This window comes from Argentina silus (genome assembly GCF_951799395.1).
Source record: "Argentina silus genome assembly, chromosome: 19".
Lineage (NCBI taxonomy): Eukaryota > Metazoa > Chordata > Actinopteri > Argentiniformes > Argentinidae > Argentina > Argentina silus.
In genome coordinates this window covers 2329878-2346017 of record NC_139673.1, presented here as the reverse complement: position 1 = coordinate 2346017, position 16140 = coordinate 2329878, and the positions used below count along the sequence as shown (strand labels likewise).

At 46.4% G+C, this 16140-nt stretch overlaps 3 protein-coding genes across 3 annotated transcripts in view; 1 reads left to right on the top strand and 2 right to left on the bottom strand.

Moving 5' to 3' along the window:
- Positions 1–3017, top strand: part of plekhg4 (pleckstrin homology domain containing, family G (with RhoGef domain) member 4) — a 72291-nt gene extending 69274 nt beyond the window's left edge. Inside the window, exons 22-26 of the mRNA XM_083690778.1 lie at positions 208–324; positions 511–759; positions 924–1138; positions 1533–1591; positions 1791–3017. Of these exons, the coding sequence (XP_083546904.1) occupies positions 208–324; positions 511–759; positions 924–1138; positions 1533–1571 (620 nt within the window). The 3' untranslated portion in view covers positions 1572–1591; positions 1791–3017. The remainder of the gene's footprint in view (positions 1–207; positions 325–510; positions 760–923; positions 1139–1532; positions 1592–1790) is intronic.
- LOC310819472 (BTB/POZ domain-containing protein KCTD19-like) lies at positions 2591–11684 on the bottom strand (the record flags this gene model as incomplete). The annotated part of the gene is made up of 16 exons (XM_083690777.1): positions 2591–2605; positions 3074–3190; positions 3325–3426; positions 3976–4130; positions 4599–4643; positions 4863–5045; positions 5474–6245; positions 6670–6787; positions 7088–7171; positions 7283–7425; positions 7608–7723; positions 7895–8043; positions 8281–8470; positions 8765–8887; positions 9920–10108; positions 11579–11684. The coding sequence occupies 16 exons, from the start codon at positions 11682–11684 to the stop codon at positions 2591–2593; spliced, it is 2607 nt and encodes an 868-aa protein (XP_083546903.1).
- Positions 11685–13074: 1390 nt separating this feature from the next.
- The window catches only part of LOC310819447 (leucine-rich repeat-containing protein 36-like), a gene marked incomplete at its 3' end in the record, with an annotated part of 4962 nt that continues 1896 nt past the window's right edge, over positions 13075–16140 (bottom strand). The window contains exons 4-9 of the mRNA XM_083690742.1: positions 15662–15966; positions 14628–14787; positions 14011–14195; positions 13728–13827; positions 13435–13546; positions 13075–13207 (exon numbers count right to left, since the gene is read on the bottom strand). Coding sequence (XP_083546868.1) covers positions 13075–13207; positions 13435–13546; positions 13728–13827; positions 14011–14195; positions 14628–14787; positions 15662–15966 — 995 coding nt within the window. The remainder of the gene's footprint in view (positions 13208–13434; positions 13547–13727; positions 13828–14010; positions 14196–14627; positions 14788–15661; positions 15967–16140) is intronic.

The following is a 16140-nucleotide window of genomic DNA, read 5'->3' as shown; positions in this document are numbered from 1 at the left end:
TGTGTTTGAGTTCAGTCTCTAAGGTATAATTTCACTGCCTCAATTGGCGCAGCCTCAGACATTTAGAATGCAAATGAGACAGTATCTAATTTCTGCTGAGCAACCAGTTTTGTTTTGTGTGCTTTTGTGAGGATTATAAATAGTTGTTGACTGAGTGCCTCTCTTTGGGTTGGCACCGTAGTTAACTTCAACTGTGTGTGTGGTCAGAAATCCGTATGCAGGAGATGGTGTCGATGGGTGTGGGGAACAAGCCGTTCCTGGACATCAAACCCAGCGAAGCAGCCATCAACGACAGGGCCATCGACTACATCATGAAGGGCAGAGGTAAGGACTCCACTCACATCTGGTTGGTTTAAAGCTCTCCCGTGGAAAAAAAACACACCCATTGAAAAACTTCTCGTCAATATGTTTTCAAAAAGAGTTTGACTCCTATCATGACAAAGCTACAGTATGTGACTAACCCCCCTCCCTCCCTCTCTCTCTCTCTCCCCCCCCCCCCCCCCCCCCCAGGAGCCAGAACGCGAGCCTCCATCGCCGTGTCTCTGTTCGACCACTCCAACCCCTTCAAGCGTCCGGCGGGGAACAGCTCCAGCGGTGGGGCCCCCACAGCGTCAGGCTCCTGCACCCTGCTGGGACCCCTCAACCTGCACATGTACAGCAGCCAGTCCCTGGGGGGGATGCCTGGGGAGAGGCCCTTCATCAGCCCCTGCATCGAGGAGGATGAGCTGGAGCACGAGACCAGCAGCCAGCCCTCCATGAGTACGTACAGGTTAACACAGCAAGTTCCCCAGCACAGGCCACAACATACAACAGGGTGACATGATACAGCTTTCAGTGAGCAGCACAGAACAATAACCTCCCAGCTCACTGTATTGACAACCACTCTTCTCTCCCTCTCCATCCCTCCCTTTCCCTCCCTCCAGCCACAGAGAGTTCAGGCTCGTCGTCCCACTGTCTGTCTGGCAGTGGTTCCAGTGGTTCAGACAGCGGCTGTGTGTCCAGCCACCTCCAGGAGGCCCTGTCTGAGGAGCCCAGCTCCCCCTGCGAGCCCTCCTCCTCCTCCTGCTACTCCCCCTCCCCCTCGGTCGCCTCCCCCGCCGAGGAGAAGCCCCGCTTCAACAGCCAGTACATTTCAGCGGTGAGTGGAGAAGGCCGTAGACACATTTTAGATTACTAGAGCAGAGTCACCATACCTACTGGAGCTACAGCGAGCCTGACCCAGGTGTGGTGAGGTCCTGGGGAGCTACAGTACCACACTGAAGAGGAGCCGTTTCAACGATAAATCATTCCTCATAACACCTTGCCTTGCTTTTATGATTTGTAACATAACAATGAATGCTGTTTTTTGGATTGCGTTTGAGTTGATCTAACACGACTGTGATATTTAATCAATATTAACGTTGTGAAGCATCGACCTGATCATCTCCATCAGCTTTGCTTTGTGCCAGCTGCCAACCCTGCTGACCTGAACGAAGCCTTAACATGTTCCCCTAACGCCTCGATAACCCCTGCTTCTCTCCCTCCATCTACAGAACGCAGCTCAAATCATAGGCCCATCCACTATAGTGTGATTCCTGTAACCCTGCTTTGAGTAAGTGGAGCAAAGCTTTTCATACATCAACACAAAGTCAAATGACCCTCTAATAATACCATCTGGGCTGCAAGCCTCCACTCTCCCAGCCTGTGTCTATGGAAGAGTTTCTGCATGATGCTGTGGCATGTTTTCATTAGGAAGGCTGAGAGCGCCCTTGTAGTTAATTGTGCCTCGTGTCGTCTCCCTCTGCCTGCAGGTCTAATATCCGACTGCTTCAGGAGAAGACGGCGTCGCCGCACGAACGGAAGGGGGAGGAGTCGAGTATTTATTGGTCCTCATTGGCGCCAGCAAATCTCACCATCTTCATCATCATCTCACATGGACACTGAGGAGCTGGGACATAGCACTGTTAAAAAAAGCCACTTTTGAGCATAGCTTTTATATCGTTTTGAGAAAAGAAAGTCGATTTAAATATTCTTATATTTATCTTCTTTTTCTTTTTTTTTCTTCTTCTCTCCAAAAGTACCGGTGCAGTAGTTTTCTGTACTATATTGGTAACTGTAAATAATTATTGTAATAGTTTACAATGCAGTTATAAACTGTTTCTTTATTTTCTTTCTCTTGTTGACCACTTTTTGCTGCAGACTGCAATTTCTGAAATGGCAGGTAATACTGTATACCTCGGTATGAAAACGATATTTCTGAAATGAGAGATGCAAGAGTATAAATGTACTCTTCACAGTTCAAAGCAACATGCTTTTTTTTTTTTTTTTTAAAGGCAGCATTCTAGTATGACTCTCTTACTTTGTCTTCACATAATGTCTGTTCTTGGTTTTTTTAATTGACCTGTGGTCAGATTCCTACCAGTTGTTTTCCTTCGACATTGTTGTTGTTGTTGTTGTTTATTCTGTGTCTCAGTCAGTCTGTGTTCTTACACCACTTCCGGAGTGCTTCCATCTTTAGCGAGCAGGTCAGGTGTACAGTAGTAGATTCAGGGTCAGGTCACGGCCAGTCAGTCTGAGGGGCTGACCTCTCTAAGCCCTGGTCCCAGGTCAGTCAGAACGGTACGCCCTGTGGGAGGAGGGGAGGAGACTAGAGCTCAGAATGAAACTTTCTTTTCTTGATCATATTTTCAGAAAAAAAAAAAAAAAAAAGATGGCATTATCGGAAAAAAAACAAAACAACTAAAACACCAAAATGTACATTGTCTGTAAATATTTACACCAGTGGTGCTCTGTGGTTCTTGAGCGTACTGTAGGAGCAACAGGTGATTGTGATAACTTTGTACGTGTATGTATTAACCAGCAAAAGCAGGGAATCACTGAAGTGCCATTCTCAACTCAACCAACAAGAAAAAAAGAAAAAAAACAAGACTCAAATTTCCATTTGTAGCTGGAGCATGAATGCGTACTCGAGTGTCATATTTCTTAATCCTAACAAGTTCACACATATTTAATAAAGATGGATTGCTTTGTATCCAGAATGAGAGTGTTGGTTTTCATTGTGATTCCTGAGGGGGTGTAGGTGAGTGTGTATTACCATGGTGAGATGCGGGGCTGTGGACTTGTCCTCAGGAAACACAGGTACTGTATGACAGTGTTCTCTCCCCAGCTGCTCCATACACTCAGAGTAGCGCCTGGCGTAAGGCAGGGTGAACTGGAACAGTGGAAGGAAAATGGAGTCGTCTCAGAAATAGTCCAGTTAAATATACAGTTCAATTTGGCCCTTAAGTTGTGTCCAGTATGTGTGTTTGAGTGGCTTCATAGCACAACAAGTGGCAACAGCCTTACCTCCACCCACTGTAGTAGCCGTTCCTCCCTCTGCTTCTGTCTCTCAGAGCACATGATTCTCATCAGCTCAGCTACAAACACCTCCACCGTAGCCTGTCCTGTCTGAGGGAGGAGGGAGAACGAGTGATAGTGCAATCAGAACGGATTTTGGTCTTGGATATTGTACCACTGGTCATGTGTCATAGTGGGACATATGGACCTACCTGTCTAGTGACCACTCAGAGAATACTCTGTATCATCAGTCAAATGTACAGTACCAGTCAAAAGTCTGGACACACCTTGCCAAGAGTGTGCAAAGCTGTCATCAAAGCAAAAGGAGACTACTGTGAAGAATCTAAAATATAAAACATATTCTGGTCTGTTTAACACTTTTTTGTTCACTACATAATTCCATATGTGTTCCTTCATAGTTTTGATGTCTTCAATATTAATCTACAATGTAGAAAATTATAAAAAATAAAGAAAAACCATTGAATGAGAAGGTGTCCAAACTTTTGACTGGTACTGTACTTGTATAGCAATTTTTAAATAGACAAATGTCACAAAGTGCTTCACAACAAAAACAATACTAAACAAATATAAACAATACAAACAATATGACGTAGAATATGTAACGTCCTTCCTACACCGTGCATCACGAGTGTGTCTTACCCATAGGAAGTAGACCAGGTTGGCTATCTTCAGAGTGCAGTCCTTGGAGTCCTCCAGTCTAACGGAGTCCAGGATCACGCCAGTCAGGAAGGCGTGGCACTGACGGGCATACGCCATCTCCTCGTAGGACAGGCCGAAGCAGACGTACGCCACATCTGGAACGGGAGAGACGCACACGGAGCTGTTTACCTCAAGACGACAGGAAATACCGCGGAATTAAAACTCTGTTCCTACTCTCATTTAAATACAATGAGGAGAAACCGCGAATCAAAACAGCACAATTGAACACAGAGCTGGGATTAATTGAATAGATGAATAATTACTGGCCTTTGTGTGGTTGTTGTGTCCTGCCTAGTAAACACATACCACACCATTACCTCCTCTGACACTTTGTTTTAGTCTCTCACCAGGAATGTCAGGAAAATCCATCATTGCTGAATATCGTTCACAAAAAACAGATGCCTGTTACACATGGCACTGCTTGGGCTGACTGGCTTAGAGAACAACCATCGACTCCCCCTTGTGGATAAGGTGGTGTACTGCACATGCTGTTGTAAAACGAAGCTGGGAATGTCAACCCTCACCCAGGGGGGTACTGTGTGAGCTCATGATCATGGACTTACTCTTCTGATCCACCTTTGCATCTTGAGTCTTGTGTGTGTTATAACCTGAGGGGAAAGCACATGGTCTGTTCACCTTTTGCCCTTTACTCTTCATACAGAAACAGTCAGCCATTCCCATCCATTTGTTGTCAGCTAACAGACAGTCTGTTCACATAATAGCTGTGTTATGGCTTAACACCATATATATCTTCATTTAAACCCAATGTGTTGAGTTGTTCACAATAAAGTCCTACATACAGTACCTGAGTGGTTTCTCTAGACTACCTGTGTGTAGAGGGCTGCCAGTGTAGATGACGCTGTGGGTGAAGTACCCTCCAGGCTCCTCTGTGCCCAGGACAGGGGGGTGGTCCACCCTGAGCACCCAGCCCCTCACAGGCAGGACACAGCCTCGCACTGGGAACACAGCGCCTCTCAGGGCAGGCCTGCTCCGATACACCTCATCTTCCCCTGGAGACAGAGAGACACACACACACACAAGCAATAAACAATCAACCAATGATTGCAAACACACACACACACACACACACACAATAAACAATCAACCAATGATTGCAAACACACACACGACAGACAGACAGACAGACTTCAGTGAGTCATACAGCCCTGCTCTGACAACTCTGAACTGCTAGCACTAATAGTGCTCCTCCAGCAGCCTGGGGGGGTCCAGTGGTCCAGCACCACGGCCTACAGTGCACGCACACATATGCCCATGTCGGCACGGGATCGAAATCCGGCCCATGCCCTTCTGATATACCCTCTCCTCCTTACTTTCCTGTCTTTCTTCACTCTCTCTATCCAATAAAAATGAAAAATATAAGAGTGGAACTGCCCCCACTCAAAAAGCTATGTAGCTAAGCTCCAGGTGGTTTCCTCACCTCTCTGGGTAGAGCCGCCTGGCTTGGCTGTGCTTCCTTCCGCTGCAGTCAAAGCTGATGTAGGGGAACTTGCTCCCTGGGCACCCCCAGGAAGGCTCTGTCTGGCCAGCAGGGCAGTGAGGGCAGACAGTCTGACTGAGGCCTGGGCACGGAGGACGTCACAATTGGAGGTCCCTCCGCAGACTTGGAGTCCTGAGGTAGTCCCCTGGGGCTCTGGGTTCAGCCCCCACTGAGACACCGTCTCCACCAGCTGAACCAGCCTCTGCAGAGGAGCAGAGATATCACCTACGCCCTCTGGTGGCCTCTCTGGCACACTGCCCTGGAGTACTGCTGAGATGTAACCACCACTCACTGGTTTCTGTTCTTCAAGTCTCTGCAGAAGTGCTGGGAAAGGGTTAGCAGAACCGCCTGGCTTCAGAGACACACTCCCAGTGCCTAGAGAGGCTGGTGGTTGTCTGGTAACCCATGTTCTACTTTGGACCATTGAGGCTGGGTGGTCAGTGGAAGTGGTCACGGTGGAAGCCAGAGTCAGTCTGACAGAGGGGCCTGCGAGGTGACCAGTCTGACCCACAGAGCCAGGAGCTGATGGCAGCTGGGTGGGCCCTCTGTTCTCTGTACCCAGAAGCCCAGCCTCCTCTGTGTCTCTCAGGAGAGTGTCTCGAAGTGTACCCTCTGGTCCCACAGAGGAACAGGCGTCATCCTCGTCGTCCACTGAGATGAGGGCGTCTTCGGGGTCGTCCCTGCTGCCATCCGGACTCAGATCCATGCTCTCCTGAGGAGGTTCAATTCTGAGTGAGAACAGTAGCCATGGCAGACTCAAGCCAAACTCAAGCCAAATTAGGAAGCTAAATGTCCTACCAGTGGACAGGTGCCCATATCCCCACACAAACACAATCACGAGGCACCCTGGGGCTAATGAACATGATCTCTGGTATCAGAATTCCTCCGCCTCGCCCTGTAGGGCCTATCCAAACTGAGCTCTTTATATTAAATTCCTGACTTGTGCTACAGCTGCAGCACAAGTCAGGAGTTGACTTTGACACCCCTCCAAACTGGATCAGGTGATGATTTTGACAACAAACGCGGAAAGCCGTGCCAGCGATTCTTCTTCTCATCGTATAAAGATGGAAAAGCATAACAACCCCAGGTGGTATTGGTTTGACAAAGCCAACACACAAAGGCAAGCAGGGACTTACTTCATCGTAATTGAACCCCACAAACGGATCCTCGTCTTCAGCGTACATGAACAGGGAGTCGTCTGAGGAGGAGGAGGAGTCGTCGTCATTGGCTGGCTCTTTGCTCGTACACCAGGCCCTGAGTGAAGAAAAGGCCCACGTTAGCTCAAGACACGTTTTTTTTTTTAATCCCTTGACCCCCACACTTGAGGTTAAAGGCACAGCTCTGTCTCCCACCTTTACATTTACAGTATTTAGCAGACGCCTTTATCCAAAGCGACTTACAACAAATACATTTGTTTAAGTAAGTGAATCCTCTATCCATCAGTCATCATAAGATAAAGTAATCAATGCTCAGACCAGGGGCCATTGGCAATCACAATGCTAGAATAAGGATTTTTTTATTTTATTTTATTTTTTTAAGGTCTCCCCTCCTCACCTGTAATCAGAGCAGTCCTCCAGGGCTCCGGTCAGAGCCGGGACCTGGAACCCCTCTATCTCCTGGCAGAGCAGGGGCCACTCCCTACAGAACACGGACAAACAAACACTCAGTATCCACTGCGCCGCCATCTTGGCTCACTGCACCTCCATCTTGGCTCAAACTGCTCCCAGTTTCACAGCTCCCGAACTGCACCTGAACTCAGAGGGCAGCAACAGGCGTCCGCATCTCAGGAAGTTGAGGATGTGACGGAACATCTGCCCGTCTCCTTTGACCAGCAGGCTCTCCCCGTAGACGATCCAGCCGCTCTTCCTGGGGTTGGAGAGCAGCTCGGGGTACTGGGCCAGAGGACGACACCACCAGGTTCAATGGCCACATCTCTCTACCTCACAACATTAGCATATACTGCTATACACATTTACAGCTTTTAAAAAACAAATACAGATTATTATTTATTTTTTTTGTTGATTGAAGAGGCAATAAAGAGCGGGGGGAGGGACGCGTGTTACGCTTGACCTGCCTTTAAGAGGGTTTCCAAGTAAGTGGCGTACCAGTGTGTTCCGACATAAACTTTAACAACTTTATAAAGGGTGAACGTTGCCACTGAGGCGGACCAGGGCCGCGCTGTAAAAGACCCTGTAAAACAGAGAGGAGGGGAAAAACAGCAGCACAGAGTTACGGCTGGGCCAAATGGAAGCGGTGTGTGTGTGTGTGTGTGTGTGTGTGAGACGTGTGGGGGTGTGTGTGTGTGTGTGTGACGTGTGGGTGTGTGTGGGGGGGGGGAGTGTGTGTGCGTTGGTCTCTTACTGCCTGTGGTCCTCTTCCTGAGGAGAAACTCCCACACGGCCTCCCTGAAGGTCTGGTAGGCCTCGTCCTGCTGGTCCAGATACTCACACAGCCCCTGGAGCTCACATCCCCTCTCCGTCAGAGGAACGCGACATGTTCCCAGCCAGTTCCTAAAACATTACCAAGGGGACTCATGAGGAGAAGCATGCTCCACTTTAACTCATAATGAGTCATGCTGTTTATACACTGGATCTCCTGTTGCTATAGTAAGTCAATGAATGACATTTATGATCAATTGAAGACCTATATAACTCTCTCCGAGCTTTCTAGGTTGATTTGGAGCCTAAATCCATGTAGTCCATAGATGCAAAAAGCAGCAGGGTTCACACATGCAAATACAAACTCACTGTACATGTTGGAAGACGACCCCATTGCCAGTGATGTGGATCCTGCTGCCCTCCAGGTTGCTGTCTACACAGAGCTGTCCCAGGGCCGAGTCCTGGTACCTCACCAGCAGGTCAAAGGTCATCACGTACAGAGGCTGAGGTGACGTCTGCTGGTTCACGCCAGGGCTGGCCCCGCCCACGCCACCGTCGTCTGAGGTCAAACCAATACAACAAATCACCGGGAAGTGACATCATAGTTCACTCGAGACCACACACACAACTCTGGCAGAGAAGAAACACTGGATGTTTACGCATTCCTGAAAATCACATGACATCACACGAGTTTATATTAAAAAAAATAAAAAAAAGCAGCCACAACGTTTGTTGTCTTTAATCTAGATGTGTGTAATCACTGCATATTTCTGGCCATGGTATAATCAAGTCATCATAACACCATCATTCTTTTCATTGTCATGTGTGTTTCATAACTGAAGAAGCTCTGTACCATGTAGCTGCTTCAGCGCGTCCATGAAGGCAGTCATACCAGCTGATCTGGCCTCCTGGATCAACCCGTCATGATCAGCAAACTGCTCGGGCAGTAAGATCTTTCCCGTCTGAAGATAATTAGCTTTAATGAAGATAAAACAAACAGGGATTACTCTCCCTCAACTGTTACCAGCTGCGTCTTCTCACACACATCCTTCAAACACAAACACATCTCGCTTTATTTTGACAGATGAATTTTCATCTTGGAGGTTCAACGATCCATATGTCAAATTAATCATCGCCTCGCCCCCCCAGTAATGAGACGATAAGGATCATTTAATAGTGGAGTCAGTGAGAGAAACTTAACAAAGAACTTTTTTTTTCAACAGCCACTGTTAGTTCCACCATATAAAGTATACGAAATTGGTACATTTTCACGTATGGGGTGTTTTCATTGCTTCCACCATCTTTGGTCTTTCTGTCCTTACTGCAGTATTAACAATGGCTTGGATGGAGGAGTTAGAGTACAGCAGTTAACATGGGCTTTCCTTCTTGACTCTTTACTATGGGTTTGGCTGAGAGGGCTATGCGTGTGCCTAACCCAACACAGCATTTCCACCACCATCAGCACAATGTCTTTCCAGCCAGACAGCGAAAACAGGCTTATGGCTGGAGAGGTGAAAGACATCGCCAGAGGGTAGGACTGTGATCCTTACTGTAGCAACTTGCACAGATGTGGAGGCACAACGCCACAGAAGTGAATAATCAGAAGCGAAGCTTTGAGACCTGTAGGTTTTGTGGGACTTGCTGTTGAGTTGATGTGTGTTACAGTAGGTTGTAATGGGGGTGAGATCAGAGGTGAGATATAGTAGGCCGACTGAAGTTTGATGTTGTTTTAGATTTATTACCATTTCCTTGTTTAACATGTACAGTACAATGGCCTGGGGTGGTCCAGTGGTCTAGCACCATGGCCTACAGTGCACACATAAGCCCATGTCGGCATGAGTTTGAATCCGGCCCATGCCCTGCTGACATACCCTCTCCTCCTTACTTTCCTGTCTTTCTTCACTCTCTCTAGCCAATAAAAATGTTTTATATAACAGTAGGACTGCCCCACTCCAAAAATAACCTTTTAAAAAAACATGTACAGTACAATGACTTAGGGAGAGCTTGCCTATGAACCTGAAGAGAGGGGTGTCACACTCGATGATGGCCACACTGTCACTCAGCCACAGCAGGTTGTGGGGTGTCACCAGGTTGGGGTACAGTCGGACCAGGTCCATGGAGACGAAGCAGTACAGCACCTCCTCATCCCCGTCCACCAGAGGGGTCCCCACCAGACCCAGGGGTACCACATCATGAACTAGTCACAAGAGATCCAACCACACAGTCAGTTCAAATGACACACTTTATGCTGCCTTGAATACATGTACAGTACCAGTCAAAAGTTTGGACACACCTTCTCATTCAATGGTTTTTATTTTTTTATTATTTTCTACATTGTAGATTAATATTGAAGACATCAAAACTATGAAGGAACACATATGGAATTATGTAGTAAACAAAAAAGTGTTTAAAAAAAACCCAGAATGTTTTATATTTTAGATTCTTCAAAGTAGTCACCTTTTGCTTTGATGACAGCTTTGCACACTTTTAGCAAGTTTGTCCAAACTTTTGACTGGTACTGTATATTGGAGGCCTATACATACATTTTTGACATTTACTTTTATGACATTTAGCAGATGCTTTTATCCAAGCTATATCAAATCAAATCAAATTGTATGTGTCACATACATCGCATACAGCCGTAACTGATAGTGAAATGTTTTGGAATCTTGCTCCTCATTCAACAACAGTCAACAAAACCATATAATGTAGTAATAATAAACCAGTGACAGTAATCGTGCATCAGGGTGTAGTGTAGGTAGCAGAGGTAATAACTGCAATAACAATAGTAATACAATGTCAAGTGTATAGAGCAGCAATCATTTACAGGAATAGGGTTGATGGGTTGAAGCATAAAGTATCACAACAATAACACTATCTTTAATAATCAGGTGTCTTTCTGCTATTATGAGGAAGGTTACAGATCATCAAGGACTTTAATACTGATACTGATAATAATAATGAAGCACTGTGATTTATGGATAGAAAACATCTTGATTCAAATGTAGTACTGAGGCCTGGAGGACCAGAGAGGTTGGATACAGTATTGTATCTGTGGTGGTGAGCCTACCTGAGGACACCGGGCTGGCTATGGGTTCTGGCTGTCTGGTGTTACAAATGCGGGTTTTCCAGTAATTTAAAGTGGCCCTCTCAGTGACTTGAAGGTCCACTGACCTGGCACGCAAGTTATGCTTGCCTGATTGGAGATGTTCTAAGGCCTGGTTGAAGATGAATTAATTTAATTAAGCATGAATAAGCCTATATAGTTTTATAGTAGTACTATACTATTATAGTAGCTGGACTTATACATATTTTAAACATATATATAAACAAATATTCAAGACATTGGATAGGTTTTTTATATCAACATTAATGAACTTTAAGGCCTAAAGTGAGTTCATTGTTGCATGCACATTGGATTCGGCCTACTTTGCACATCAACGATACAAGGCGTGTTGCATGTGTTTATTGGTAAATTGATTTAGGCCTACCTGTAACAGTGACGAAAGCCGTAGACCTGCAGTTAGCTCATACAAAATATTTAGTTCTGATATACATGATGTAGCCAGTTTCCCAGTTTGCAGATAATAATGTACATGTTTGAAAGTGCATCCGTCTCTGTCGATAAACCACCGTGGGCTCGGAGGCTGGTTTGGGGCAGAGGAACCGGTCTTGAAAAGCAGCGAGTCTTGAAGGTGGGAAAGTCGGTCCAGCGGAATGGAGAAAAAACATCCGCCGACGTTGAAGGAACATAATATTGTTCCAGTAGCCATTATCTTCACTATCCTGAACCCTGTCTAATGTCACAACCGTCCTTCTACCGTACTTTACAAGACACACACATTTGCCGGTTGCTATGTGGCTAGCTAGCACAATCAACGCAACAAGTTACCATCTCATTAATCAGTTATTAGGTACACCTGCTGTTTTTCTCTGAAGCCGGCATTCACGCAAATGTCTAAAAACATGCACTATTTTAAAAAACAGTTTAAAAACAGTTAAAAAATATAAGTTAATGTCAATTTATCGCGAAGTTCAAGGGAAGGAAAAATGATGCCATTTGTCATGTTGACGGCGCGAGGAGCCGTTTTAATGTGAACGTGCCAACAGTTAAACAGTGTCTCGAGCAGCGGCCAGCGCTGACATGTGGCTTCTTAAGCAGATTTAACAATTTATCATCTTTGATATTATCATATACATTCATATTAATCAGTGGCGTTTGGTAATTCAAATGACGCTGTTGCGCGAATTACGCGTCACCCTTGTCATACAATTCTCTCGTATCTTCATATCCTACCGTCAGGAAATCGATTTGTTTTTTTATCATTGCTTAATGAAACACTCACGGTTGTGCTTTAGTTTATTCTCCTTGAGTATGGAAGCTCTGAAATGCGGGAAACGTCGTGTTTTCCGCAGCGGGCTGGCTCAGTGCTACTGTTCTCTATGGCGGTGGGGTCAGTCGTGTCAATGAAGCGCGAGTGGGGGGGAAATGGTTGTGCGCATGCTCAAAGTCTGCCTCTCCATTGAGTCAAAGGCAAGCTGAAGGGGCCGAGCTCCACCGGCCCCACGACCCCTAGTGGTTCAATAAGGTGCTGCAGCCAGAGGAAGACAAGAATGCATGGATAGGCTGTCTTGATGTAGGCTGTATCCAACTGCGTTCATGACGGGTGATGTGTTTTGTTTGACAGTGGCCCCACCAAAATGTTGGGGTTAAAAACGCCACTGATGTGGGTGCTTGGTGGCGTAGCACACTAATGCGCATGCCACGTAATCACAAGGTTCCTGGTTCGATTCCGACCCTCGACATATCTTGCATGTCATCCCTCCTCTCTCTCCCATCCTTCCTGTCAATCTCTACTGTCTCTGTCCCAATAAAGCAGAAATGCCCTAAAAACATATTTAAAAAAACGAACAAAAAACGCCATCATATGTATTAGGCTGCACCACAAAAGTGTTACACCGTAAATTGTAACCTTTAGTTGAAGTGAGGCCGTATTTAAAATGTTAAGATGGGCTTGCATATAGGCCAGGATTTATATATTTTATAATATATATTAATGGAGTTTACTGTATGAAACATTGCTGTTTACCCAGAGAGAAACATGTCATAGCTCGAGAATAATGGACCAAGAGACTAATTAAGACAAATTGTAATTGTATTGGTCAGTGTGTCAATGTGGCTGGATTCTCTTGTATGGTACTTCTTGCTGCCTCTATGGACTCTCCTGCCTCTCCCGTTGAGCATCCGTTCAGCCTCAGCTGTCCCAAAAGTGAGTTATTATTGGACACCAACGACCTATGAAACAACAACATTCTCCTTAATTCACACAATTCACAGGACTTGATCACTTTGTTAACCTCATCTTGATATTATCATATACATTCATATTAATCAGTGGCGTTTGGTAATTCAAATGGCGCTGTTGCGTGAATTAAGCATCACCCTTGTCATACAATTGCCCTGTGATGCCCCAGCCCTGTGTATGCAGGCTTTGACAGTAGATAGAAGCTAAACATGCTCACCTGTTGTTGTCCCTCAGAAGCTCTAAAGTCAGCTCCAGGTGTCTGAGGTGTGTCTCCTGCTTCTTCAGAGCCTTCACCTGTCTCTGTAAGCACCTGTCCCACTGTCTGTCACCTTCATCTCACACGCACGCACACACGCACACGCACACACACACGCACACGCCCGCGCACACACACACACACACAAACCCACACACAATTACAAATCCCTGTACCACTTTCACACATCATGTCACAGAAACTAATACATGCGTATTGGACACAAATAATTCACGCCTCATAAGGCAACTTACAATTGGTCACAGCTGTAACAGAGGGCTCTTGTTTGAGGCTGGTCAGTCTCAGATTGTAGTTTTCCTTCAGCACAGCAACAAGCCTCTTCTTGAGTGATTCCTGCAAAACACATTTAAGTATGCATGACTGAAGGCCATGAATGATTCAACCCTGTTACCGGTCTCATACAACGCAGGGTTGTCCTCTTGGCCTAATGGTAGACACCTGGGCCTGGCATGTGAGAGACCTAGGTTCAATCCCTGTCAGGTTGCACTGATTCTGATCTGATGTTTAAGTCTTCACCAGTTGCTGTTGTGTTAGGGCCAACTTCCTCTTGAGGAGGCCTAGGTCACTGCAGCGTGGAGTTACATCAGCGTCACTCTCAGTCTCGTCTTCTCCTCCACTTTGTCCATCCCTCCATCCCTCTCTCCCTCTAGGGCAGGGGACAGCGGGTGGCATCAGAGCAGACAGCAGGTCGTAGGCCCGGCCTGCAGACGACAGTTAGCTAGGAAGTGTTGGATAGTCTGGAGAAAGGTGTCACATTATTTTTGTTTCACAGCAACAGGCCATTTTGCTTAGCAGCGATGATAAGGGAGGGAGGGAGGTGTGTGTGTGTGTGTGTGTGTGTGTGTGTGTGTGTGTGTGTGTGTGTGTGTGTGTGTGTGTGTGTGTGGGGAGGGGGGGGGTTGTTGTGGTGCGGGGGGGGGGGGGGAATTGGCTTCCTCTCCTGCTCTTGACATTAAGGAACTGGACCGAAAACAATATGGTAGGCATCCATCCACAATATTGCTTTCACTTAGCCTGTCAGACCAGTAAAGATTAAGGAGAGGACGCCACTTTAGAAAATTGAGATGCACTCTGTAATTATATTTCTCTCAGGAGAGTAATACTGCTCCTTTGTCCTTATGGCGATCCAGTACCCAGGAAGCTTGTGTTGGTGTGCAGGGAGTGCGTGCCACTCCAGTGTTGGTCCACCAGGTCCAGCAGGCCTCTCAGGGTAGAGGAGAGCTCAGACACCCCGGGCTGGGGTGAGGGGGTCCTGGGCACGGAGCGGCCATCACCACCCCCCTGCCTGGAGCTCTGATGAGAGCAACACAGAGATGAGGATAGTCCATTTATAAATCGGTTTGTCAAACTGGTGCTGATTATAAGTGGCCTTATAAGAAGATGTGACCGAGACCAGGAAAGGGTTCTCTTTGTCAGCCATGTTAACTTTATTATAAAGTAGTTCACCCTCTCTTTCTCCAAACCCTAACCCTAACCCTAACCCTAACCCTAAATGGTGTGTATTTTACCCAGCACTTCAGACTAATGAAACTGTCACACACACGTCACTGTGAGGTGTTGGCGATCTTCAGATAAGACAGTGTTCCCACTCATCTTACATTACTCATGCTCTCTCAACCCAACTCTCCCTCAAGAGCTGCTTAAGGCTCAGTTACTCCCCAATACGACACATACAATTTCCCTGCCAATCAACTGGTAACCCAATATTTTCACAGCTAATTTCTTCTCTTTGTCATTAACCGGTTAGATAAGAGAGGCTTCCACTCGGTGTTATTTTACCTAAAGTTCATCCCTGATTAAAATCAGCCTCTGAAAATGTCAACAGTTCCCAAGCCAATATAGATGGTGACTTTATTACTTTTTTGACTCAACGGTTGCCATGGGATGGGAGAGAACAGCTCTAAAATACACATAGAGACCAGCAGTTTGTCCTGGAACACGATGATACATAACCGAATATGCATTATTCAACTGATAAACAAGGATACTAGGAAACTAGGACAGAATAATAATAATTTCTGATACAGGCACTAGATGGGGAGACGTTGACCATGATAACCCACAACATACAATGATGACCATGTGTACAGGGGCAGATAGGCTGGACAGTCAGTATTATTGTATGAGAGGATGCGCATATGTTCAATGTAAACATGTACATGTTGACCTGTGTGGTGTTGGTAGGGTGATATGTGGTTCTGGTACGCAGGTCAGACCCAGGGGGAGTGGAGGAGAGGGAGAGACCTGCCTGCCCCAGCCCTGTGGTGGTGTCTGGGCTGGGGGGAGACAGAGCAGCCAGACAGCTCTGGTCCATGGTCTGTCTCTGTGGAGATCCTCCGCGTCTGGGCCTGGAGGCAGGCTGCAGCCTGGGGCTCTGGTGATCCAGAAGCCTGTCCACAGAGACACTCCGGCGGGCAGAGAAACGCCGGAGGGGGGCGACCTCATCTGACAGGTGAGTGGCAACATACAGATCTAGAGGGGGAATGAATGAATGAGTCATACACACATCTCTGACAAAGGGAATGTTTTTTGTTTAAAGATGAAATATAGGTTGGGCACGGAATTAAAAAAAAAACTTTCTCACATGATATTCCTTGTTTCCTTGTGCAAGTGTGCCCTCTAGTGGTTAAAACGAAAGCATTCAAA